The sequence below is a fragment of the Mus musculus genome, chromosome 13, assembly GCF_000001635.26.
Source record: "Mus musculus strain C57BL/6J chromosome 13, GRCm38.p6 C57BL/6J".
In the NCBI taxonomy this organism is placed as follows: domain Eukaryota; kingdom Metazoa; phylum Chordata; class Mammalia; order Rodentia; family Muridae; genus Mus; species Mus musculus.
The window spans coordinates 21,173,675-21,200,097 of NC_000079.6; the positions used below are offsets into that span (position 1 = coordinate 21,173,675).

The 26,423-nt window shown below is 44.4% G+C and overlaps 1 protein-coding gene across 3 annotated transcripts; it reads left to right on the top strand.

Annotated features, from left to right (window-relative positions):
* Window positions 1–5,775: 5,775 nt before the first annotated feature.
* Window positions 5,776–21,049, top strand: Trim27 (tripartite motif-containing 27). 3 transcript variants are annotated; one of them, XR_003950436.1, is made up of 10 exons: window positions 5,776–5,882; window positions 6,262–7,240; window positions 8,310–8,405; window positions 10,058–10,288; window positions 14,367–14,389; window positions 16,181–16,296; window positions 16,418–16,450; window positions 16,919–17,012; window positions 17,546–17,572; window positions 18,356–19,190. XR_003950436.1 is itself a non-coding variant. In XM_006516606.3 (9 exons), exons 2-9 carry the CDS (start codon window positions 6,821–6,823, stop codon window positions 18,949–18,951), a joined length of 1,542 nt encoding a protein of 513 aa, XP_006516669.1. In that variant the 5' UTR covers window positions 5,776–5,882; window positions 6,262–6,820; the 3' UTR covers window positions 18,952–19,190. The 3 variants fall into 3 exon arrangements, 2 of the variants coding, with proteins under 2 accessions (XP_006516669.1, NP_033080.2); XM_006516606.3 differs by lacking the exon at window positions 16,919–17,012; NM_009054.3 differs by lacking the exons at window positions 5,776–5,882; window positions 16,919–17,012 and having other exon boundaries at window positions 6,257–7,240; window positions 18,356–21,049.
* Window positions 21,050–26,423: the final 5,374 nt, after the last annotated feature.

Below are 26,423 nucleotides of genomic sequence, written 5' to 3' on the forward strand. Positions count from 1 at the left end.
ATCTCTAGGTTATACAGCATCCAGAATCAGAGTTTTCATTTCTAATCTTAAATATGAACAAGAACCAGGGAAAGCAGGTATTTGTGAAAACATTTCTACAATAAAGAAAAAAGTAAATACAGTAGGGGATTGGAAAGGACCTAAGAAAAGACAAATACAACACGAGAACTTGGAGATGATGTTATTGTTGTTGTTCTTGGAATCATCATCTCCTCGAAGAGGTAAAAGAAAGGGAAGAAAGTCTTTAATAGTTTAGTTGCAGAAAATGTTTTGAAGTTACAAAATAAAGTTGAAGAAATCTCCTAGGAGGCGGGTGGGGAATGAAACATCGGAGCTGATACGTAAGTCCCCTTTTTAAAGTCTGGTAGAAGGGGATGCCCTCAAACCTGGGGCTTCCTGGAAAAGAACAGGGGGGAATCACAGAAAAGAGATAGAGATGTTTACCTGCCCGAAGACCTTAGATCTCCAGATGGAAGGGTCTATCAAACGCTCCCACCCCCATTCAAGGCAAGCTTGTCGGGACTATCAGAAGAGAGCAATATTTGTATATAAAAAAAAAGACAAATGCAAAGATAGTGATAAAGTATTCAGATTCAGAACAGTGTCCTGTTTTTGTTTTGTTTTTTTTTTTAATACATCAAAAGTGAAAGCTAGAGGACAGGAAATCAATGGCTTATAAATTAAAAAAAAAAAAAAAAAAAAAACCCACAGACAGGTCTCCTGGAGTCCTAGGGGGAGAGTCTGGGGATTCACCATGCAGGCAGTTCCCTGGTGCACTCTTGACGCACTCTGCTCTGTTAGTGGCATGGGCAAGCCTGGAGCTTACAGGTACTCAGTTCCTCTTGGAACTCGGACCTCATGCGTCATCCTTCCAAGTGGTCAATGGGACGAGTCATGATCAATCACATCTACAAGTCTACACCAAGCCAAACTATTGATTATATGTAAATAGACATTTCCATTACATTTATTTATTTAGAGAGGGGCAGATGCCACGGTGTGCACATGGCCGTCAAAGGATAGCTTACAGAGCCAGTGCCCTCTTCCTATCATGTGGGTCACACAAATCAAACCCAGGCATGGAAGCAAGCACCTTTACGCACAGACACCTTACCAGTCTTAAACATTTTCAAGATTCAGAAAATGTTATGTTCCATGTACTCTTTCTCAAGGAGTTTCTGGAGAATTATTTAGCAAACTAATCAAAGCATGTAAAATCCCATCATAGTGAAGGAAAACAAGATGTTCTAAGGCTTGCTGAGAGAAGCTAGAGAGAAGCCAGTCTATGATAGAAGAGAGAGTAACACAGCAAGAGGACACACATGGATAAGAGACAGCAGACTCTCACAGCTTTAATTCTTAGACCTGGTCACCCACGAGTTCCCGTCTTCAGTACCTGTCCCCACCCTCTTGTCTCACCACAATACAAGAACCCTCCACATACAGGGCCATGTCTGGATGTTTCTGAGAACAAACGGCAACTAATTTGCATCCTAAATGGGAAAATCTCCCTAAATCATAACTAAGAAGTTTCCTGGAGGGAGAAAAAGCCATTCTCATGACTAATAAACCTTACCCCAGCAATAACTCAATAAAATGCCCACACTTTCCCAGGTCTGTAGGAAAAGTGGATTTCTTGAAAGCTGGGTTGATCCTGTCTTTGGCCCCTTTCCTTTCGCTTTAGAAAGTTTGCCTGAGAGTTTATACTCAGGCTCAGTTATTTCTACAGTGCAGGGACAAGTTTCTCAAGTGTGTTCAGTACCCACAGGTTAAGCCAGGGGCTTCAGGATGACTCAGTGTGTGTGTGTGTGTGTGTGTGTGTGTGTGTGTGTGTGTGTGTGTGAGAGAGAGAGAGAGAGAGAGAGAGAGAAAGAGAGAGAGCGCTTGCACTGACACACACACAAATGCTAATGTATGCATATACTTTGATAATTTTTATTTTTGTGGTTATCATCGCAGCGTCCCCCTTTCTTTCCTCACATGTGCCCCTCTCCTCCCCCTTGCTCTCTCGCAGACTCATGGCCTCCTTTTCTTTAAATGTTGTTAGAGTGAGGGATCAGCAGTTAAGAACACTTGCTGCTCTTCCAGAGGTGACAGATTCAGTTCCCAGCACCTACTTTGGGTGGCTCAAAACTACTGGCACCTCTAACTCCAAGGTATCCCACACCCACATGCACAGATACATGCCTTTTTTTTTTTTTCTTAAGATTTACTTATTTATGAGGACACTGTAACTATCTTCAGACACACCAGAAGAGGGCATCCGATCCCATTACAGATGGTTGTGAGCCATCATGTGGTTGCTGGGAATTAAACTCAGGACCTCTGAGAGAGCAGTGAGTGCTCTTAACCACTGAGCCATCTCACCAGCCCACATGTAAATTTTTTTAATGTAAAAAAAACTTTAAAGTTTTTATATAATGAGGTCTAAATATGTATATTTCTAAGTGGGAAAATTAAATGGACACATTGCCACAAATATATGACTATGAAATAATGTCACAAAACTCAATTTTAAAGTTTTATTTGTGTGGTGGTTTAAATGAGATGTTCCTCATAGACATTGAATACTTGGTCTTCAATTGGTGCTACTGTTTGGAGAAAGAGGTATGGCCTTGTTGGAGGAGGTATACCACTGGAGGTGGGCTTTAAGAGTTTAAAGATTTGTGCTATTATAGGTTTGCTCGCTCTGCCATTTCCAGTTCACACATAAACATCATGTGAACAATCTCAATATAAATTCAAAACTGTGCTGTGCCAAGGAATCTCATGCCACCTTCTCTTCCTACACCCTCGACACTACTGGCCAATGTTCTGTCTATAATTTTGATATTTCAAAACTATATGGAGAGGATGGAGAGGTTCTATGGTTAAGGGCACTGGCTGCTCTTCCAGAGGACCCAGGTTTGATTCCCAGCACTCACATGGCAGCTCACAACAGTCTGTACTGCCAGTTCCAGAGGATCCATGTGCATGTCCACACATGCTGGCAAAATACTCACACACATAGAACTAACAATCCTTTAAAAGGGGGTGCAATGGTACCCCAATCATTCCAATCACTCTCCTTGCTCTTATTTACACATGAATGCACACACACACACACACACACACACACACACACACACACACACGCGCGCGCGCGCGTGTGTGTGTGTGTGTGTGTGTGTGTGTATCCTTAGCCACAGTGTAAAGATTTGAACATAGGATCTTTCCCATGCTAGGCACGTGCTCTCTCACTAAGCTGTAGCCTCCGCGTGTTTTCAATCCCCCTCCCCTCCTCCTCTCTCCCTCTCCCTCCCCTTCTTTGTCCTCTACCTCAGTGGTTCCACCAAGTTGCTCAAACTGGAAGTTGTTCAAACTGGCCTTAAACTCGTGCCCAAGTTGGTTTCAAAATTTTGATATTTGATTGATTTGATATTTGACCTCCTGTGCAGGTCAGGTTTGAGTTGATGAGTGTATTTATGTGTCCCTGTGTGTATATACACATGTGTGTTTATATATGATATAATTTTTGTTTTGTTTTTTATTTTTTGTTTTTCGAGACAGGGTTTCTCTGTGTAGCCCTGGCTGTTCTGGAACTCATTTTGTAGACCAGGCTGACCTCAAACTCAGAAATCAGCCTGCCTTTGCCTCCCAAGTGCTGGGATTAAAGACGTGTGCCACCACGCCCGGCTGTGTTTCATTTTTTTTAAAACTTGGTCTTCACTTACAAGAGGATTAATGGAGTGCGCCACCACGCCTGGTGATTTGACCAATTATTGATTGAGATCTTTAAAGTTTTGTTTTCTTGTATTGAGCTCTGGGTTGTATGGATGTTAACTTTTTTTAAGTCTTTCATATATTAAGGATACTCATCCCCTATCAGATGACTAAACAATTCAGAATTCTTATTTTGTTCCCATAAGTGTATAAAGGTTAGCAACTATACTAGGTATTGTTACCATATGTGGTTTTCCCTGGTGTCATTCTCCACCAGCCCACCAGGATAAAGTGGGCAGAGCCGATGAACAGGGTTTCAAAAGGCTTGTGAATACAAACGGAAATGACAGTCCAGCATCAGATCAACTTTATTCAGGGGAACCAAGGGCTCTCTATCGTTGCAGAAGGAAGTAGGGATCTCCAGGGTGGACAAAGGTCACTGGCTGAAGGCTAGGTAGAGATGCCTCATTAGCCTAGGGAGGCATTCCAGGAATCTCAGGTGCTTGCTGGACAGGTTTTTACGTGGAGGAAGGAGAACCTGTAATCTCACCACTGCTACGTGCAGTTCTTCAGGTAGATGGTAAGGGGGAGGAGGGCATTTCTAAGCTCTCCAGACAAGGTCAGAGAAGAAGAAGCCCTGCTGACAAAGGGAGTCCACCATTTTGTACCAAGCTCAGTGGTTTTTGGTAATGTCAGATATCAACCTTAGCAGCAGGGTTTCTCTGACAACTATAGTTGATTAAAAAAAAATTCATAGCAGCAATTTCATTCATCTAACTACTGAATCATTTCCAAGTCATTTGCAAACAGATAAGGTATTGCAATAATTTAGGCCAAGGTGGAGGAACAAACACAAAAACTGCGTGGATGGGTCTGAGACGAGCACTTGCCTAGCTTAACGTCCTGGGTTCGAGCTCTAACACTGAAAACACTGGAAATGAGTAGGCAACTCAGCCATAAAGCTCATGACAAGCCTACTAAATTAGTGGAGAAAGAGAAAACAGTTATCGCTTGAGAAAGGAGGGAGCCTGTAGCAATCCTGGAAGGGGGAGCGCTTCCTTTCCCCTACTTCCTCCACCTTGCCCTACTTACCTGGCTTGTCCAGGCCATCTGCCTTGAGGTTAGGAAAGCAGAGACCGCATGAGCCCTGGATGACAAAGCTAAAATCCAGAGCCGCACTGATGACCTAAGAACACATATCTGCCACCTGCATTTTTCATAGTTCTACACCGGCTTGCAAAACTGAATTCTTCCTTCTGGAGTAAGACTGGCACTTTCAATTCCTTTCAACTTCAGTTTTGTAGCAGAGTAGACTACAGTGTAGCCTAGGACAAATATTCTACCATTTACTGGAAGTGTGCTGAGTTGTTTTGAGCCTGGAGTTTCAAAGAGCAGGTGGGGAGAATGGAGGTTTGGATGAGCGAGACTTGTTAAGTACCTCGGATTTCTTGTCCCATAGGGAAGAATCAAGCAGAATCCAGTGAAGTGATGGCCTGGATACAGAAATTCCCTGTTGCTCAAACACAAGGGCAGGCACGGAGTCAATCCCAAAGGAGAGTAGGAAAGGCCATGGCATAAGTGACAGCGCACAGAACTGAAAACCTATTCTGTGATAAGAAACCAGGCTACAAGACCTCCTCCGGTCATCACAGGACTCTCGATTGGGCAGAAACAAGCAAGTTTTAGGTTCTACTCAATGTCATTCGATGTACTGGGTGCTTCATTTAAACTAGCGGATAAAGATCTTTATGCTCAAGCTGTGGTTTGTTTGTTTGTTTGTTTGTTTGTTTAAAAAGGTGTAACTCCTTGATGGGGAAAATTCCTGAAAGCAATAGGGTATGGGAGCTCAAGGAGGGCACTGAACTAGATTGCTGGGAGTAAGAACTTATTAGAAGAGTTATTAACGTCATGGGCAGAAGGACAACACTACAGTGGACAATCAGAATTTTTGGCCCCAGCGCCGCAGGGCCCAGGCTGGAGGTGAGGGGTGGGGGTGGGGGTGGGGGTGGGGGAGTGTTCTGAGAATGAGGCCCACGTGGCAGAATCCGGGTTGTTTCTTCGAGGGTCTCATAGGAACCCACAGCCACGTAGGTTCCTCAGCAGGTGGCAGGGAAGACGAGAGAGAAGTGTGTCGCCAGGCAGCCCTTTGACACGTCGGGTCTGGCTACTCACTTGAGGAAGTGAGACACTGGGCACCTGAGGAGCCTGAGAAGAAGTTAGGGACTCACAAGCGGGCTCTCGGTGGGGTGGCTCCCTAGTAACGGTAGAGCTAGGGAGATGGGGGAGGACTTCATGGTCTGGTCAGCACTCTGGTCGGGATTCGATCGGTCCCCATTTCACACGAGAAGAAAATGAGGCTCGGAACGATAAACCGATTTACTTTAGGGTGGAGATAGAACTGGGCTTCTCCGTTTCTGCCCCTGAGAAAAGTTGCTGATGATTAAACCCTTTTCTAGCGATTGTTAACGCCTGGAGCTGGGTGTGTCACACTGGGAGGGGCCTAGCTGGTCTCCCCGCCCAGCTTTCCGGCATTTATGCAAAGCCATCTTACTTTTAAAGGAGCCGAGGCCTAGCCACTAAGAGGAAACTCAGCAGAAGACTACGGGCCCACAGACGCTTGGAGTGACCCGACGCCACTGCCAGGGGACACTCTGCTCCCACTGCACGCGACAGCCACGACCGACTCCCGGGCTGGGTGCCGGGGACCCAGGACTGTGCAGAGGAAACCCGCTTTCCCGCCCCGAGAGAGCAGAGCGGCGCGGGAAGCCAGGCCCCGCCCCCGGCCCACCTCTTCCGCTCGGCCCTGAGGAGTCTGCGCGGCCGCGGGACCCCTTCCGACGCGGCCACGTTGCCCGGTGAGCCAGCCCGCGGCGCCCGGTTCCCGACTCCCCTCGGCTCGGCTCTCAGCCGGGCTCCGGGGCCCAGGCCTCCTCCCCGTGCTGTCGGTGAGGAGCAGCTGTGCGGGGACGGGTCTGGCCGCCCGAGAGCTCCGCGCGCGTCTGCGATCCCCGCGCCGGAGGCCCCGCCCCGCTCCGGAGCCGAGAAGCGGAGCGAGCGCGCTGAGCTCCGACAGAGCTCGGCTCCGGGCTCATGCCCTGCGGCCCAGCCGGCCCGCGCCATGGCCTCCGGGAGCGTGGCCGAGTGCCTGCAGCAGGAGACCACCTGCCCCGTGTGCCTTCAGTACTTCGTGGAGCCTATGATGCTCGACTGCGGCCACAACATCTGTTGCGCGTGCCTGGCCCGCTGCTGGGGTGCCGCGGAGACTAACGTGTCGTGTCCGCAGTGCCGGGAGACCTTCCCGCAGCGCCACATGCGACCCAACCGGCACCTGGCCAACGTGACCCAGCTGGTGAAGCAGCTGCGCACCGAGCGGCCGTCGGGGCCCGGCGGCGAGATGGGCGTGTGCGAGAAGCACCGGGAGCCTCTGAAGCTGTACTGCGAGCAGGACCAGATGCCCATCTGCGTGGTGTGCGACCGCTCGCGCGAGCACCGCGGCCACAGCGTGCTGCCCCTGGAGGAGGCGGTGGAGGGCTTCAAGGTAGGGCCGGGCCGGCGGACAAAGGGGCGAGCCGGGGGCTTCCTGGTTTGATACCGAGAAAATGGCGAGCCGGACGTGGGGCCCACCGCCGTCATTTCCTCCCTGTCGGCTGCGGAGCCTCCGCACTCAGACTGGGAAGGAGAACCTGTAGCTGGCGAGGCCAGGAGCACCCCCACCCCCACCCCGAGCGCCCCTGCTAACCGCCTCTACGCGTGCCGCGACTGGGACGGCGCGAGGAGACCCTCCCTTGACAAAGGAGATGCACATGGAGCCAAGTACACTTCCATAGGCCTTGAACGCCTCGAACTCGCTCTGACCCAGGATACCAAGCCAGACAGTCACTGTTGGCTGGCTGAATTCACATCGAGCAGTGCCCATCACTTAATCTGTGTCCCCAGCACTTCCCTGTAAACCTGTTTTAGAACTGAATGGAAATGAACAGAGCTTTTTACTGCTTAAGTAAATCATTTAGCCACTCTCAGACTCGGGAGATGGCTTATTGTGAAGGGGAAGTGAACTCACAGGACCTTTGTGGAGTGTTGAATAAACACTGGCACAGCTACACAGTAGTACGAAAACGTTACATATAAAGTAGCTCTGAAGTGATAATGATCTTGAGGGCTGCAGGGATCTATACCAACAGAGTTATATATTTGTTTAAGTGTGAGTTCATCCAAATGTCAGTCACGTTTACAAAGCTGTCACCTGTATCATTTCACTCGCTGGAGATAAGTTGTAATTTAGTAATGTTTACTGATTCTTTGAGGAAAATAAATCTTTTTTTTTTTTCTGTATTCATCTGAGAAATAGCTTACCTTTTGAGCCTCCTTACCCAGATGTCTTGTAACCGCTTCTAGGAACTGGTAGGTGGCTAGAGTTTAAATAACAAATTGCTAACACACTTGCTGGCCCCTGTGCTTTGGGCTCTTCCCAGGAGTGGCATTATGGTCTGAGAAGAGAGTCCAGCGGGGCCTTGGCATCTGTAGTTTGGGTTCATGTGTGAAAAGCAGAGTATTCTGATGCTGAGATCTGCAAAATCTTGAACTGGCCGACTATTTACTTTCTTCAGGAGCAAATCCAGAACCGACTGGACCACCTAAGAAGAGTGAAAGACTTGAAGAAGAGACGGCGGGCACAGGGGGAGCAGGCCCGAGCTGAGCTTTTGGTAAGGGTCCAGATCTCCAGCCTGCAGAGGAATTGATTGCATTAGGATAGTAAGCTTCTGAACTGCTCTGAAAATCCCTGACAGTTCTCGGCCTTGGCAGGGGTGTAGTGAGAAGCCTCTAAGCAGAGCCTATCAGCTTTGGGAGGTTTGTCCAGAGAGAACTAGCCCCTGGGAATCCCGAACCCTGGGCCTGCTTCTTGGGTCAGACACTAGCCAGTTTAAGTGGAGTGGGTGCAGGCTTTCCGGGCCTTAATTTCTTTCTGTTGGAATAGAGGTCAGACCTAAGAAACCTGTGGATCTCCAGCAGCCAGTGCTGCCGCTTCTTCCCTTGAAATACGTGTTTTGGGTTGAATCAGAGACAGTGTGTGGAAGTGAGACGAGGCTGCCAAGTGGCCTGCAGTAAGAAACACCTGTGCCAGGGTGTAAGTCACACTGCTTTGGATACATTGCATGAATTTATTTTTAGCTTTAATGTTACCTAAGATTATATTGTGTGCTTTATGACTTTGAAAGACTTATCCAGCTTAAAAGAGGTCTGAGTAGAGGGCTCTTGGAGCAGTTGAGTTCAGGTCAGGTTTTAGCAAACTTTCTGAAAAGAGCCAGTAGTAAGTAGTTTTGCTTTGTTAGTTTACACAAGCCGAATCACAGCACCCCAGTTAGTGCATGTCAAAAACAGCCGTGTGTAATACATAAATGAGTAGGTTTGGCTGGATTCAAGTAAAATCTTTCTTGACTGCTCTAGAGCCATCTTGCTGACCACTTATTTAGAAATAGTTTCACTGTGCAGCCAGGATGGGCTTGAACTCTCCATATTCCTGCCTTAGTCTCCCCCCAAGTGCTGGGAGTGTGGATATGCACTGCCTTGCGTGGTTTATAATTTCCTAGTTAGAGCTCTAGGTTTTTTTTTATCTTAAATACATTATATAGTTAAGAATGACCTTGAAGTTCCAGTCTTCCCATGTCTGCCTTCCAAGTGCTAGGAAGGAAGGAGGAATTAGAAAGAAATAAAGGAAAGATGGACAAACCGTAATAGAGACATTGTGTGGAGAGGAACCCATAAAGACTCCCCCAAAAAATCAGGGCATGGCTTACTGAGACCAAGTAAACAAGTCCAGGAAACTTTTGCTTGATCATACCAGGTCACGTCCACAGAGTGCACACCTAGCCCTGACACTTCTGTATGGCTGTTTGATGACGCTCAGTCTGCCAGGCAAGATGCTCATGGGCTCCAGTCATGTGGAACAATGTGATGTGCCTTCGCCCCCCACTTGGTAGCCTGTACCATTTGCTCACCTAGAAAGCCTATCTAGTTCATGCTTACATGGCAGTCTATAAGACCCTGCGTGAACACAGATTTTAGGAAGACTATTCAGTTTCTCCCACGATGTCTTCACTCATCCATGATGTAGATGGACCTGATTCTGATTAGACCGGGTCCCTTAAGATCAGGGACTGTTTCTTAATATTTGAAGTAATTCAGTTCATGGTCTTTGTGTATCTGGTGTGTAAAGACTGGAAAGTGAGTGGGTGAGTATAGTGTGTATTTTAGTATAATTTGAAATGGTGAGATCTTGGGGTTAAATCATGGAGATTATCTTGAGGGATTCTAGCAGTGAGCCTTTCCTCTTCTTACCTTTGCTTGTCATTCACAGAGCCTGACTCAGATGGAGAGGGAAAAAATTGTCTGGGAGTTTGAGCAGCTCTATCACTCGTTGAAGGAGCATGAGTACCGCCTGTTGGCTCGCCTTGAGGAGCTCGACTTGGCCATCTATAACAGCATCAACGGGGCCATCACTCAGTTCTCCTGCAACATCTCCCACCTCAGTGGCCTGATTGCCCAACTGGAAGAGAAGCAGCAGCAGCCCACGCGGGAGCTCTTACAGGTAACCAAGAGAGCACTGCAGGACAGCAGCTTTTACCTCATCAGGCAGCATGATGCTTCCCTGTGTCCTTCTTTAACAGCTGAAGTGTTAAGCATTTTGGAAGGAAAACGCGTATGCTAGAAGTTGTGGTTGACACTACTCAGTTCTTCAGTTGCATTGTGTATGGAAAAGGCAAAAGAAAAACCTAGTCCTTGGGTCTCTCCTGCACTTTCCTTTACAGTCTTAGGGCCTCATTAATCTCATTTGCTCAGTCAGAATAGATTATGTATAATAAAGCATTTGAGCCACAGGTCATTCAAGACCCTTTCATCATCCAGCAATTGTAATATAGACATATATTTTAACCATAGGCAAGAATACTGAGTGGAGAGCAGGTAGTTAACCTGAATGTTGCTATAATTGACCTGTGCTGGTATAACTGAGGGAAGCCAAGTGCTCTCCAGGGAAAGACCACAGTAGATGAACTACTACTGCCTGCCTTCCTGTCTCGTCTTCCATTGTTTGTTTGTTTGTTTGTTTGTTTGTCTTTTGTTGTTGTTGTTTTTTTTAGATTTATTTCTTTCTTATTATATGTAAGTATACTGTAGCTATCTTCAGACACTCCAGAAGAGGGCATCAGATCTCATTACGGATGGTTGTGAGTCACCATGTGGTTGCTGGGACTTGAACTCAGAACCTTCGGAAAAGCAGTAGGTGCTCTTAACCACTGAGCCCTCTTCCATTTGTTTAAGTACTATGGAGGGCACAGGAATTAAGTGATGGGTGAATAAGCTTTCCTTAATTGTGTTTTAGTTTGGAGTTCAGACAATAAGTAAATGGTTATCATAGATTTTAATAAATGTCACTGGAAAGGGATTGTGAGGTACTACAGTAGTAAGCAAATTGTGACCTGCCATTTCTGTTGCTACTTGTATCTAAGTAGGTTTTTATTATTTTAAGATGTTTGGGAAAGGTGAAGAAGGTTTTTCATCAAGGTGGAACTATAGATACTGAGATTAGATGTCTATGATTTTATCATACATAATCATGCTCATTCATACACCTAACATCCATTACTGCTTTCCTGTTACATCAAGCAGTAGTGTGTGTGTGTGTGTGTGTGTGTGTGTGTGTGTGTGTGTGTGTGTGTAGACTATGAAACTTAAACTGCTTATCCTGTAACTCTTTAAGAAAAAGCTCACTGACCCCTTTTAACATGATAAGGGGAGGTGGCTTAAGCCTTGATAGCTCTCCTGTGTTATTGCTAGAGAGAGAAGGCAGGGACTGTTGGCCTGTGAGTTGGAATGACCAGGGTGGTGGGGTGGGTGACAGTCTTGATGTGGTTGATGCTTAACAGTACCAGAGCCAAAACCGTTTGGTTTAAAACTGTGGTCACCATTGATGACTTTATGTAGAACAGTCAAAGGAACCGTGTTAGAACTCAAAAGTTAATCAGGTGCAGTGAATGTAAAATGTCAGGGTAGAGGACCAGTCGAAGGGTGATGCTGGAGAGGACTCAGATCGGATTGGCTGTCCCTTTATCTGGAAGGAGTGCTTAAAGGAACTAAATGTTTTGAAAGTATAGGGAGGGTGTCTGGTAAGGATCAGGGGAGGGAACAACATGTGGACACTGTCAGAAATGGTGGGACGTCAGAAGTATGTGTTCCTAAGAAGGCTGGGGATGAAATGGTAGTTTGCTTTGAGTGGGTCTTCTGCTGTGGGGAGAAACTGTTGTGTATGGGGAAGCCTCTGCTCTGAGGCAGGGTAGGGTTGCTGGTTGATGATAGAGAGGTGGGTGTGGATGTATGATGGTGGGGGTTTGTGCACATGATGCACGTGTGGAGCTCAGAGGACTGCTAGCGATTTGGAATCAGTCTCTCCTTTCACCTTTATGTGGGTTCTGCGGCTGGACTTCAGGTCATCAGGTCAAAGTAGGTGCTCTTTCTCAGTGCCCAGCCCCACTTCCACTCCCCCATGTTTATCCTTCTTGGGTGTTCACTGCTCTTCTGTAAGGTTTCACAGTGTCTCCCTGGCTGTCCATCCAGTGTGTTTAGGGGAATTATAATGGGAGTTTGTTTTAGTTTATCTTTGAGACAAAGGTTTGCTGTGTTGCCTAAGCTGACCTCAAGCTTGTATGTTCCTGCTTTGACCTCTAAACAACTACAATTTCATGCCAATACCACCATGATCAGCATGAGACTATTTATCACTGTGTGAATCATGAAATTGAAGCTGGATGGTGGGAGTGTGCAAAAATTCAACCAGGAGATTAAGTCTGGATATCCAGGGCTCTTTGGGGGAAAGCAAACTGCATGGAGGTCAGAAAAAAAGGCAAAATGTACACTACCTACCTCTGATCACTTTTTGTGTTTTGTGAGATGGAGTCTCACATAACCCAGGTTGGCCTTGAATTTAGCTTTTTACCTCATTTCCCAAGTGCTAAAGTTGCAAGCTGTTTAAAACTTTATTGGAGCCGGGCTTGGTGGTGCAAGCCTTTAATCCCAAGCACTTAGGAGGCAGAGGCAGGCGGATTTCTGAGTTCGAGGCCAGCCTGGTCTACAAAGTGAGTTCTAGGACAGCCAGAGCTATATAGAGAAACCCTGCCTCGAAAAAACAACAACAACAAATCTTTATTGGAACTTTTAACTACTTGAATTAGAGAAGAGGCAACCTTGTCATAAGAATTGGAGGAGGGAGGACCTGGTGTGGTGGCACATACTCAGCTTCCCAACATTTATGAGGCTGACTCTAAATTGCTATGAGTTCAAGGCCAAGCTAAGGCTACAGAGTAGCCCCGTCACTTGGGAAGTAGAGGTAGGATCAGGAGTTTAAGCCTTATTGGGCCACATGAGACCTTGTCTGAGGAAGAAAAAAAGTTTGAAAGAATATCCTGTGAGAAAATGAGCAAAACTCACAAAAAGACAAGCTGCAGAAACATAAAATTGACCCATGAATGTAAGCAAACTGACCAGCATTTACAAAAAAGGAGGGAATGCCAGCTAAAGCTACACTAAGGTGTCCCATATTAGATAGTGGGAATCAAAGTTTTCAGACCAAGTATGAAAGTATATAGCAAAATGATTGTTTCAACATTGTATCTCTCTCTCTCTCTCTCTCTCTCTCTCTCTCTCTCTCTCTCGGATATTGACATTGTGATATTGCAAACAATCTAACTTCTAAACCTAAAAGATTGATTTAGTCAGCTAAACACCCACCCCACAGAATACTGTGCAACTTTTAAAAAGAAGAAAGGTAACTAGTAGAAGCATTAAATAGTTCTGCATCCCCATATTACCAGTGCAGAGGTAGGGGACTCAATGCCACATTAAATCTAGACTACACTGCATAGCTAGTTTCAGGCCAGTCAGGGCTAGACATAGTAATATCCTGTCTCAAGAGGACCTATAAACTAATGGATGGTTTCTAGTATACAAAGAGCTAAGAGGAAAAAAGCAAAATAAGTATGGGGCTGGAACTATAGCTCAGTGGTTGAGTTTTTCCTGCTCTTCTAGGAAAGTTCAGTTCTCAGTGCTCAGATCAGCTGGCTCACAGCTGCCTACACCTTCAGCTCCAGGGATCCAGTGAGTTCTTCTAGGCTCTGTGCATATAACACACACAAATAAAATTTTTAAATGATAATATAGTATGACACTTTGGGGAGGAAGAGGTTGGAGAATACATGTATGAGCTAGTTTTGCAAAGGAAACAATTATAGGGCAAAGAGCAAGTAAGATGGGAGGGGTCAGGAAAGAGGAGAAGGAAACTGAAAATCGGATACAGCAACATTAAGGGTGCTAGATGGAGAAAGAGCGCAGGAGTTGGCTGCAAGTGTGGCTGTTCTGTTTACTTGTGGTTCTCGCATTTTTCTGTAAGTATTCTGTACATGCAGGTAGCTGAGGCCCAAGAGTAGGATGCGTGAGTCAGTGAATCCTTACTGCCTCTGCCTGATTTCTAGGTCCTTGAGGTTGAATTATCTTCTTGTCTGTAGTGGGGGGGTGGGGGTGGGGGGGCAGGCCCGTAGGTGGATTTTCAGTGAACTTTTGGAAGAAAGCTGAAATTATGCCTGTCATCTCATGGTTTCTCTTCTCTTCTCTTGCAGGACATTGGAGACACACTGAGCAGGTACTGTTCTCTGTCCGTGTGATGTGAACTAAGGCTGTCTCAGCCCACTGATCTGTAAATCCCCATTGGAGGCCGAGCAGATGGCTTACTGAGTCTGCGCCTGAAGGGAGGGAGTCTCTATCCTTCAGGAAACTAAAGAACCTTAACTCCTCCGTGGGACTTCAGAACAGGATTGAGCCTAATGGAGCATACCTTAATTCCCATCGATTAGGAGGCAGAGGTGGAGGGCTGAGAAACTCAGTTTGGGGCCAGCCTGGTCTATGTAGTGAGTTCTAGATCAGCCCAGGGCTACACAGAGAAACCCTAAACCCTGTCTCTCAAAAAAAAAACAAAAAACAAAAAAAAAACCAACAAAACAAAAACCACACGCACACATTTTGGAGCTTTTTGACAATTTGCCGTTGGTGTGGGAGAGTTCACTTGTGAGGGTGCTATGGTTTGGGTGTTGGGACACCTCCAGAGCTTGACAAGAGTACAAGAGCAATTATGACTCTTGCTTCCTGCAAATTTCAGAGTCTTTCCCATTTTGTTATCTTACTCTTTAATAGAGTGGAGCATATAAGGCCTAAGGGCAGCATGGCCAGCTTGGAGCTGTTGATGGGATACAGATTCCAGCTGTAGTCATTTCTACTGTGCTGTCAAATGGAAAGTGACCATAGTTCAGTGGTATGCCATGTGTTTGCCGTAAAAGGGCCTAGGGTTTGATTGTCAGCATCAGAAATGGAGGGAAGAGAGGAGAGAGACGTGAGACCAGAAGAAAGAGGGAGAATTTGGAACAGGCCATTATAGCTACAAGTTAGATATTTGGGCTTTGGAAAGATGATGGTTAATGTGACGGTGCCTGCAGGAGTGAGACTGATGTTGAGGGAGCAGAATTTGAAAGAGGATTAAAATACTGCAGTTTGATGTGTTGGCTGGGAGATGTATGCAGATAACTGTTCCTTATAGCTCCTCAGCAGTTAAGAGCTCTTGCTATTCAGACTGGAATTTGTTTCACAGCACCCAGCTGTAAGTTGCCTATAATTGCAGACCCAAGGGATCCCTTTTCTAGTGTCCACGGGCACTCAAATATGTGGCGTGCATACAGACACACACACATCACTTTGTAGACCAGGCTGGCCTGCTGGGTTTCAAGGCATCTTAATCTCTCATGCAACTCAGTCATAAGATCACAGATTGGCCAGCCATGAGCTACAGTGTGGAAGATGGGAGAAAACAAATCTTTGCTGTACATTCCATTTTTGTGGCTAGGAAATTGTGTCTTACTACTTGTACAGTGTCTCTGTCTAAAGATGGTGTTCTCTGTTTGGGAACCTGAATAGTCTAGATAATTACCCACTATAAATACCAACGGCTTTTGTCATGGAAACTTTGCTTCCTGGCTAGAGCAGCCTCATAATTCATTCTCATTTTGAAGACTTGCTTTTCTGTTTCCTTTGTTTTGGAAGTTTGGGGGCAAGATCTCACTAAGTAGCCCTAGATGGCCTGGGACAAGCAGTGATCTTTATGTTCCTGCCTCCTGAGTGCTGCTGATGTTATAGGGAGGGACTGACATACCCACTGAACACTTGATAATTGCAAAGCTCTGAGCTAGCGCTTTAGGAGAGATGGAAATGAATAAGGCTATCTCTTACTGTGGTTTAGAGGAAAGTTGTAAAGTTTGTGGTAGCGAGCTCTAAAGACTGCCTACTTGTGTTGGACAGGTTATCGTGGTCCTCAAGGTTGAAGGATTGAGGGAAGGATGTATTGTTACTATCTATAATTTTGTGGTTTTGTTTTGTTTTGTTTTAGGGCTGAAAGAATCAGGATCCCTGAGCCCTGGATCACACCCCCAGATCTACAAGAGAAAATCCATATTTTTGCCCAAAAATGTCTGTTTTTGACAGAAAGTCTAAAACAGTTCACAGGTAATATGAGGAAGAGAGTGGGTTTATATTCTGAGTGTGTTGTTATCATTGTCATCTGAGGATGGATTTTCTAACCAGTTAAGAGTCATATAAACCGAATCTCTTCTTTTTTTGTTTTTAGAAAAGATGCAGTCAGATATGGAGAAGATCCAAGGTAAATTTACCTATTTCCTGAGCTCTTGACATTTTAAGTTTCTTGGAAAGAAGCGAGTATATAGACAGTCCAGGGGGTGTCAACAAGATAGCTCAGTAAGTGCAGTCACTTACTGGGCAAACCTGTCGACCTGAGTCTGCTACTTGGAACCTATACAAAGGTATAAGGAAAGAACAGAATCCACGTGTGTAATGACATTTGTGATCGCACACGCACACACACGCACACGTTATTCATGTGCTTCCCTACCTGACACCGTTGCTTTAGTTTGGGTTTGGTTGAGACAGTCATAATGTGTAGCCCAGTCTAGCCTATTACTCACCGGTCTCCTGCCTCAGACCTTCTGCCTCTGGGGTTACAGGTGTGGCGCCATATCCACAGCTACGTTTAGTTCGGTGGCTAGTAACCAGAAGTGGCTTTCCTTGATCTGATTCTTCTTTCTCTTCCTCTTCCTTTGCCACTTCAAAGACTTGTGTGAAATCCTTGGCCAGCTAGAAACCCCACATAAATTAATGATGGCAGTGGGTGTCATTTGAGCCACCCAGCCTCTACAGCAAAGATGGTTCGTACAAGTTAAGAGTTATATATATTATATGTCATGCATTTGAACTTTGCCTTTGCAGAATCCAGTGGCTCTCTGGAGGGTGGAATTCTTGATCTTGGCTCAGTGTGATACCATGTTTTACAAAGTTCATACATGTTATCTGTATAGCCAAGGTTCCCAAACCCCTAACCCTAAAAATCCTTGCATGTGCAAAGCATAGTGGTGCATGCCTGTAAACCTAGTACCTCACAGCTCATCAGCAGTGACTGCCATGAGTTTGAAGCCAGCCTGGCCATACAGTGAGTTTCAGGTCAGCCTGAGTTACATAGTAAGACTGTCTTTCTAAAAGAGAAAAAAAAATTCCTGGGCAGATAAGCAGATATGGAGTCATAACATCAAATGAAAATCAGTACCCAATTGACACAGGCGTTCTGCAATGCTAGTGGGTTCCACTGCTTTATGGTTTGTTTTTTGTTTTTTGTTTTTTCACTTAACATGTTTCCTAGAAAGACACACAGGTTCAGTAACTTCTTTTCTCTCTTGTCTTTCAGAGTTGAGAGAGGCTCAGTTATACTCAGGTAGGTACCTGAAGACAAACCATGTTGAAGAAAGGATTAAAAGCCCTATGAGCCTGACCACTATTATAAGTGCTTTGAGACAGCCTCAAGTTTGAATCCTTTAGTTGCATATACACAGATATCATACAGCCAGAAGCCCAGTAGTTGGGAACATGAGGCAGGGACATCAGGAGTTTAAGGCCATTTTTTTGCTACTTAGTTAATCCACATAGATTTCTGTTTCAAAAAAGATAAAGGGAAAAACTTAAAAGAGTGGATGTTCAAGGCAAATTCTCAGAACAAATACAAGAATGATTTGAAAGGTGGTAATATTAAACTTTAGCTAAAACTATTGGCCACCAAAGTTTTCAAATTCAGAAATTAGACATATGTAAAGAAGCTTTAAATGAAATCTCCGAAGGAGGTTGAGCCTTAGATGTGAGAAAAGGAGTGGGAAGTAAAATTGTATTACTTTCATTGTTATCCATACAGAGGCAATCAGCTAATCTAACCGTAAATTTTTAGGTTCTGAGTCAGGGTCTTACTATGTAACACTGACCATGCAACATGGGCTGGTCTGGAACTCCTGAAGATAACTTCTGCCTCAGTCTCCACGTGTGCCACCATGCTTAGTTCCAAGAGAATTTTTTTACATAATCAGTTCACCGTGTGTCTGATATATAATGAGTACAGCCTCTGGTGGGCATCTCCTACAGTGTTCTGGGGAAGTCAGTGAAATACCAGGTAGTCTTGAGTGGGCTCTTCTGGCCCTCAGATGACACCCCCCCCCCTTTGTTTCTACAGTTGATGTAACCCTGGACCCAGACACAGCCTATCCCAGTCTGATTCTTTCTGATAATCTTCGGCAAGTACGGTACAGTTACCTCCAGCAGGATCTTCCAGACAACCCTGAGCGATTCAATCTGTTTCCCTGTGTCTTGGGCTCTCCATGTTTCATCGCTGGGAGACATTACTGGGAGGTAGAGGTGGGAGATAAAGCCAAGTGGACCATAGGTGTCTGTGAAGACTCGGTGTGCAGAAAAGGTGGGGTGACCTCAGCCCCCCAGAATGGATTCTGGGCAGTGTCATTGTGGTATGGGAAAGAATATTGGGCTCTTACATCCCCAATGACTGCACTACCCCTGCGGACCCCTCTCCAGAGAGTAGGGATTTTCTTGGACTATGATGCTGGTGAGGTTTCCTTCTACAATGTGACAGAGAGATGCCATACCTTTACTTTCTCTCACGCTACCTTCTGTGGGCCAGTCCGGCCCTACTTCAGCCTAAGCTACTCGGGAGGGAAGAGCGCAGCTCCTTTGATCATCTGCCCTATGAGTGGGATTGATGGGTTTTCTGGCCATGTTGGGAATCATGGTCATTCCATGGAGACCTCTCCGTGAGGAAGTGAACGTAGACCACAAGTGCTGTTGCCTGTAATCCTACCCCAGGCACAAGGGATCTTGTCCTGATTCCTGTCCATCAAAATTGGGTGTCCTTACCATTTCCGTGCCCCTACAGTGAGAGACAAGATGTCCATCCATGGTCTCTACTGCATTTTCCCTTCCCTTGCAGATTGTGAGATGTAATGAAAAGTATTGCTATTTCCCAGAAATAAAAACTAGATTCCTCCTGTGTTTCATACGTTTTGTTTTTGTTATGACTGAAGGACATAAAAGAATAGGATTTGGATTTGGAGACCCACTTTCCAGAATCTTGTCCTGGCTTCTCTTCATGTGGATCACAATACGGAAAGTATGAGCCAAATAAAACCATTCCTCCCCAGGGGGCTTTTGTCAGTGTTTGTCATAGCAAGAGAGACACAACTTAAGGTGCCAGATTCGTAAGCTATTGCTATGATAGACTGACCTTGTTTTGCAAAGGATTTTGGAAGTGTTTGTAACTTTGGTTTGGAAATTAAGAGTGTTGAGAAATGCAGATGATAAACTTAGGAAGTTTCAGGGGGGAACAAAGACTGGGTAATTTTGTACTATATTTGAATTAAGAATGTGTGGTTTCTGCACAGCTGGGGCTGAAGAATTGACTGTGAATAACAAGACACCAATACCACTGACGTGAAACTTGTTTTTCTACAACAGTCAATGCTGGTTACCTGGGGCTAAAGAATCAACTAATTAACAGAAGGCCGGCACTATTGAGGTGAAATCTAGGAAGTATTTCCTCAGGGTCAGCACACAAAAGTAGTGGTCCAGAGAGGGCCAAGACTGCATCTTGGGCCTGGTCTATTTAAAAAGTCTCCAGTAAGCAGTGGTCCTCTGGTAATCCTTCAGTTCCTGCCTCCTGGTTCCAGCCCTGAGCGCCTGCCCTGGTATCTATCACTCAGTGATAGGCTGTAATATGGAAGTGTAATCCAAATAAACCCTTTCCTCCCCAGGGTGCTTTTTTGGTCAGTATTTTACCATAACAGTAGAGAGCAAACTGAGACATTTCTGGACCATGTCTCCTTTTTAAGAACTCAGGATGGATAACAAGACTGTTGAAATGACACACACACCCTTCTCATTTTTCTTTCATGAAATGGTACCTCTACTCTGTTTTGTTTTTTTGTTTTTGGTTTTTTCGAGACAGGGTTTCTCTGTGTAGCCTTGGCTGTCCTGGAACTCACTTTGTAGACCAGGCTGGCCTCGAACTCAGAAATCCGCCTGCCTCTGCCTCCCGAGTGCTGGGATTAAAGGCGTGTGCCACCACGCCCGGCTTTTTTGTTTTGTTTTGTTTTTTTGTTTTTGGGATACCTCTACTCTGATTGTATCCATAAATATGGCCTAGTTTTGGTTACAGTTATTTTACATTAATGGTGAAAAATGACTCTGCCTATGTAGTGACATAAAATTTAACTGGTGTCTCTGCCTAGGTGACTTTCTAATGGCTTTGCTCCCTTCATTCTGTTGAAAGGTCTCTCTTGGTGCTAGGTGCATATATCTAAGATAATCCTTGGAGTGTTTGTGAGCTAGAGGTGTTTAGGTAGTAGTGACTGTATCCTTTTGGGATCAGCTGTACCATTAGAGGCCTTTGGAGGGAGAAGCTATAATCACTTTGAGCAAGCCCTACCATGGTTCTTAGCCCTGCTTCCTTTTGGGTACATGCCTTGCTGTGTTTACCACCTAAAAGTGAGGTGGACTAACGTCTCATTTGCAATAGCCAACTTTATTTAGTGTTGGACAATTTATACTCTTGGGGATTTAAGAAGGTTTACATTGAGTGAACTGTACAATCTCAAGGACAAGTCACATGTGCCAAGAAACACTTTTTTCCATACAGGCACATAAATGGATAACAATAACCAGTTGTAATTAATAATCTCTAAACTTGCTCCTATCTGATACACCTGGGAAGAATGTGGAAACTCATTCTAAGTCCATGATTTTGAAGAAACTGAGGTTACAAGACTGGTCTTTTTTTTCTTGGGGTTTTCTCACAAGCACTCGATTCCTCTTGCATGACTCCTTCCCAACACTAAAAATAAAGTGAATATGTTTGTGTATATTGCTGTTATTTTTTGGGCCTTGGGTGAGAAGTGGTGGTAGAGGCTATTGATTTTTCTAGTTTGGAAAAACAGTATTTTATATTATGGATTATTGCGTCTAAAATCTCTGACATAATAGCTTCCTTCCAAGTGGTTGATACAGCTGGTTCCTCAGTGCCCTGTCAGTTTCTAGTGCTGAGACGCTACTGTCTTACACATGGCCTGGAGCCGTCCTGTTGGCTGATCCTCTAATTTCACTGTGAGAATGTTCCAGGCCTCTGTGGTTTATTATTACTAGTGTTGTGCGGTTTTTGTTCTTGAGACAGAATCTCTTGGAACCTACACTGGCCTCAGACCTGGTGTGATCTTCCTGACTGGGTCCTTTGGGTGCTGGGATTACAGGGAGAAGCCACGTGCTCAGCTGAGTGTTTTTAAATTGTCTCTGAAAGAATGCAGCCCTGAGTGGAATAGACTGGAGGGCTCAAAACATGATTCCCAACAAAACAACGAGCCCAGGTTTGTGGATGATGTCACCATGTCCTGCAGAAAATGAGGTGTTCTTGGGTTACCCAGGTCACTCAAGGATGAATTAAGGCCTTGCTGGCAGCAGGGAGTATGGACTGAATCTTTGAACAGCCACACTAAAGTATATTTATTTGTTGTTCATGAAAGTTGTTTTTTGGGTAAAACAAATTCCTCATTCCAAGGGTCCCAATCGAATCCATATAGCTGATGGAATGTATCACGCCTCTGCAGGTTTAGTCCCTATTGTACACTGTTTGCAGTACTCAACAATGCAAGACATTCTACGTGTTCCACGACTCGTGACCAAAGTCATTGCAAAAGCTGTAAAGCTCCTTCAGAAAAACAACTCTGCAGATAACAGAAAACATCACTGTTTTCTACAGTGATTTATCTTCAAGGTCAGAGTACACCTGGAAAACAACCCTTCTAATGTTTGCCCTAGATAATGATTCTCGACTCCATTGCAGTGAGGCTGAGAAAACTCTCAGGAGTGTATGTCTAAGCTACTGCACAAGTCCTCAGAATACTAGATTGTTTAGCTACATGCACATTTTAATATACTCAGTCCTAGTCTAGCATTGGGCTTCCGTGGCTGAAGTCCATTAGTAGATGTGTCCTAATGAATGAATTCTGTCCCAACTCTTCAACCCAGGTGGCTTCCACAAGGCTGGCTTATCGTCTACAGATGTATAAATGCTTAGACTACTACACATGTATTTGAAACACTGACACCGAAGTTGTCCTCTGACCTCTGCACACAGCACCATGGTTTGTGAGGCAGAAGATGTGCATGTGCACACAAATACATTTAAAGGTGAAACTTAATGCTGAGTGAAAAAAATACCAGTTACGTTTATGAACAAAAGGATCACCATTACCTGAGTGTGTGGGAAGATGACCAAGAGGAAGCAGCCAAGAGGTGATGTTTGTGTTTAATGGTGGGTTCATGAATAAGATTCAACTGTAAAAAGTCCTATTTGAATGGGATAAACAGCCCTCGAACTGAGCTGGAGAGATGGTGCAGCAGTTAAGAACTCATACAGAAGACTGGTTTAATTCTCAGTATTCCAGTCTGAGGGCATCTGATGCTATTTTATGACCTTCACAGAAACCAGGCACAGATATACATACATATAGGCAAAACCTTCACATATATTTAAAATAAAATCTAAGTGACTCTGAAGCTAGTTCTAAGTCATTCATCTGCATCTATAGGAAGGTGAGCAGCCCTAGCTGTTGTAGGACTCACGGAGATCCAACTGCCTCTGCCTCCTAAGTGCTAGGATTGAAGGCATGCAGCCATAAACTTGCTTTTCACTTACTGGATCAGAATGTGAGCTATAAACGCGGATATGAGGATCACTAAGGTTCTTTAGGCTCCTGGTGGTGGTAACTGGGCAGTCAGTTACCGCTGAGCCATCTCTCCAGCCCAGTTCTTTCTTTGGTTGCTGCAGGAAATCATCTCCACATGCCCTGGGCTGCACCTTTGTTCCTGGTACAGCACCTATAAGAGATACTCAGATGATAAAGGGAAACTAAACATGGGACAGACCTTGCTCCAAATACATTTAGAATAGAGGATATGCATGATAATTTCCAACCATTTAAAAGCAGTATGAAATTAAGGACAAAGAGCTGCCAAATGGCTAATGAAAGTTGTTACTACCTTTAATCTGAAGTCCAGACCAACAGAAAAGTTACCTCCCCTCCAATAAAAACCTTTTGTACCTAAGTGGCTCCTAGGGTGTCAAAAATGCTGCTGCCTCTTTTTCAGTGAAAGACAATGACTCCTTGACTCATATATGTAATTAGCCAGTTTTGGGCGCTTCAGCTGAACCTGACTGCTAGGAAAACACAAGATAACATAGCTTCTGTCCTTGGAGAAGTTAAGGTCAACGGTAAGGGATAAGTGAGTGTGTCTGAAGAATTGGGGATAAATGAAACATCATTGCAGGTGGCCGTTGTTTACAGTAAGCAGTGGAAGCTGAAAGTCAAGGTTGAGGTCAACGCTTCTCCTGTATATCCTTTCTGTACCCTTCCACCCTCCTACTATACTCTACCAACCCCAGAACTGTAATCATGCAAAGCAAGGCCTCATCACTGAGCTAAAACATAGACTATTGTACTCTTTTTCTTGAGGCCATGAGACTGATATCCACAGCTCAGTCCAGGAATAAACTGCTGTGATTGTGTTACTGAACTCTCGTCCTTGGCCTATCCCTCCTTTTCCTCCTGTATGAGGTCTCTGAAAAATAATGAGAAATCACAAACTGGTGGAACTATTGCTGAGAAATTGACTCTACTGGGTTAGATTCAAGGTGTGTGAACACAGTGACAATATTGTCCTGCTTTAGTTTAACTTACAGTTTCTGTGGTTAAAAACAAAAACAAAAACAAAAACAAAACTGACAAAAGCAACTTAGGGGAGAAAGAATTCATTCTCACTCAATTCTCAGTTCCAGACCATCAGAGCAGGAGAGTCTGGCAGGAACTTGAAGCAGCTAGTCACATGCACAGCCAAGAGCAGAGAAAATGCACGCATGCATGCCAGTGCTCTGCTGGCTCTCGCCTATTTACTCAGTCCACGGCATAGACCATGAACAGATGCTGACCACATTTTAAAGGATGGATCGCCCCACTTCAGCCCAATCAAAATTTCTCAGTAGGCCTGGGGAGATGACCCAGTACCCTCACTTCAGCTCATAGCCACATAACTTCTGTTCAAGGGAATCCAGTGCCCTTGGGCACCAGCATACATGACACATAGATATTCGTGGAGGCAAAACCCCATACACATAATGAAAAGTTCTTTACAGCCAATCCCATTCAAACCATTCCTTAGAGAATCCTTCATCCTGGGTGATTCTACATTTGGTTAAGTTGACAAAACCAAACATCCTATGTTCTGTATTACTTCTCCTTTTTCTGCATTGAAGTGCAAATTTACTCAGATCTACCTGCTGTACTTAGAGTCTGAAATATAGTAGGGTATATAAAGGTATACACATCGGCTGCTTTCAGAGAAACCCTGTCTCAAAAAACAAAAACCAAAAACAACAGAAACAAAGCTTAGAAGGTAATTTACTGAAGAAGTATAAAAATCCAATGTAAATGCTAAGATTTATAAATCTATTTAAAAGTCCAGTTTTACCTGTTAAATTATTTTGGTTTCGGCTACACAGAGAAACCCTGTCTCAAAAAACCAAAAAAAAAAAAAAAAATTGGTTTCTGTTTTTTGTGTGATTTCTATTTTTTTAAACAATAATCTCTAAGTTTCTTCTAGCATCCTTTCTTGGACAAGTTTAGACTAGATGAATTTTTTTTGGTTAGGCAGTTAGTCAGTATCATTTAAAAATCAATAAACTTTGATCTGGTGATTTCCTTTCTAAAAATGTAAGGCAGTTGAATACTGTCTCATTTGTTCATTTGCTTTCCTGATACTGTGACAACGCATGGCCAGGAATGTGGCAGTAGGTAGTGACTACAGCAGTAACTAGGAGCTTATGCCTTTGTCTGCAATTCGGGGCTGGGGGGTGGGGTGGGGGAAGAGAGAGAACACGGACTTTTGAAACTTTCAACTTACCCCCCCCCCCCACCAGTAACACACCTGTTCCAACAAGGCCACATCTGCTAACTGTTCCCAAACAATTTGAGCAACTGAGGACCAAGCATTCAAACATAAGAGCCTATAGGGGGAATCCAGGGCCAACTGACAAGGTACCTTCAGTTACAAAAATTTGTGCAAAAGACTATTTGACTACTTAGAACAATGGTTCTCAACTTCCTAATGCTGTGACCCTTTAACGCAGTTCGTCATGTTATGGTGACTCCCAACCATAAAATTATTTTCATTGCTACTTCATAACTAACTCTTCTACTGTTATGAATCATAATGTAAATATTTTTGGAGATAGAGGGTTTCTAAAGGGATTGAGAGCCACAGGTTGAGAACCACTGACTTAAAATGTGTGTGTGTTTGCACTGTGTTACTTTGGAAAGCAAATGGATAATGTGGGCCCCACAATGGACCGTTTAGGGAGTTTGTTTGTTTGTTTTTGCAAGGATTAGTGTAATTATGGGAAATGTTGGCAGTAGTTATAGCTAAGAGGTGAGACTGCGGGCAATTTTCAGTTTTTACTTTTTTCTATTTTCTGTGATTCATATGGAGTTTGCAATTAGGAAAAACAATTATAAGAAGTACCTTAATTATAATCATTAATTATAATGATGCCTTGTTGAGTGTCACTTCCTGTATAACGTTCTTCCCAAGGGCAGCAGCTTATGAAAGAAAATACAACAGATCTTGTATGTTGAAGAGAGAGGCTCGTTATTCACTTATACTCTCGAATTTTTCCTAATCATTTAAAATAGATTATGAAAAAAAGAGTTCGGAAAGCTAAGAAAAGGCATACTAACCCAAAACTATTCTTTTCGCACAAAGACAACGACAATCTTTGCGGGGGGGGGGGGGGGGGAGGTCCTTGTGCTAATAAAAAAAATATAAAATTCTATCAGTACAAAGTTGATTAAAATTTGCAAATAGGTATGCCTACTCTCTAAACTTAGCCCCAGATACACCAGAGTTTAAATACTGAACATTCACTGCTCTGCCCTGAGTGGCATTTGGCCGTCAAATGTCGCTTTCGTACAGCGTCCCTGACCTCTAGAGTGAATTCTGAGGGCCAAAGACACGAAGCGGCAAAGAATAGGGCTGCTGACCCTGTTTTCCATCTTTCTTCATAATCTTGGCGAACCAGACAGATGGAGAGCACAGACGCTCTGTCTTCAAAACATTTACATCCAGTTTTATACATGGACATTTCCTCCCTTCTTTTCCTCGGTCAAATATTCTTCCATTTTACTCCA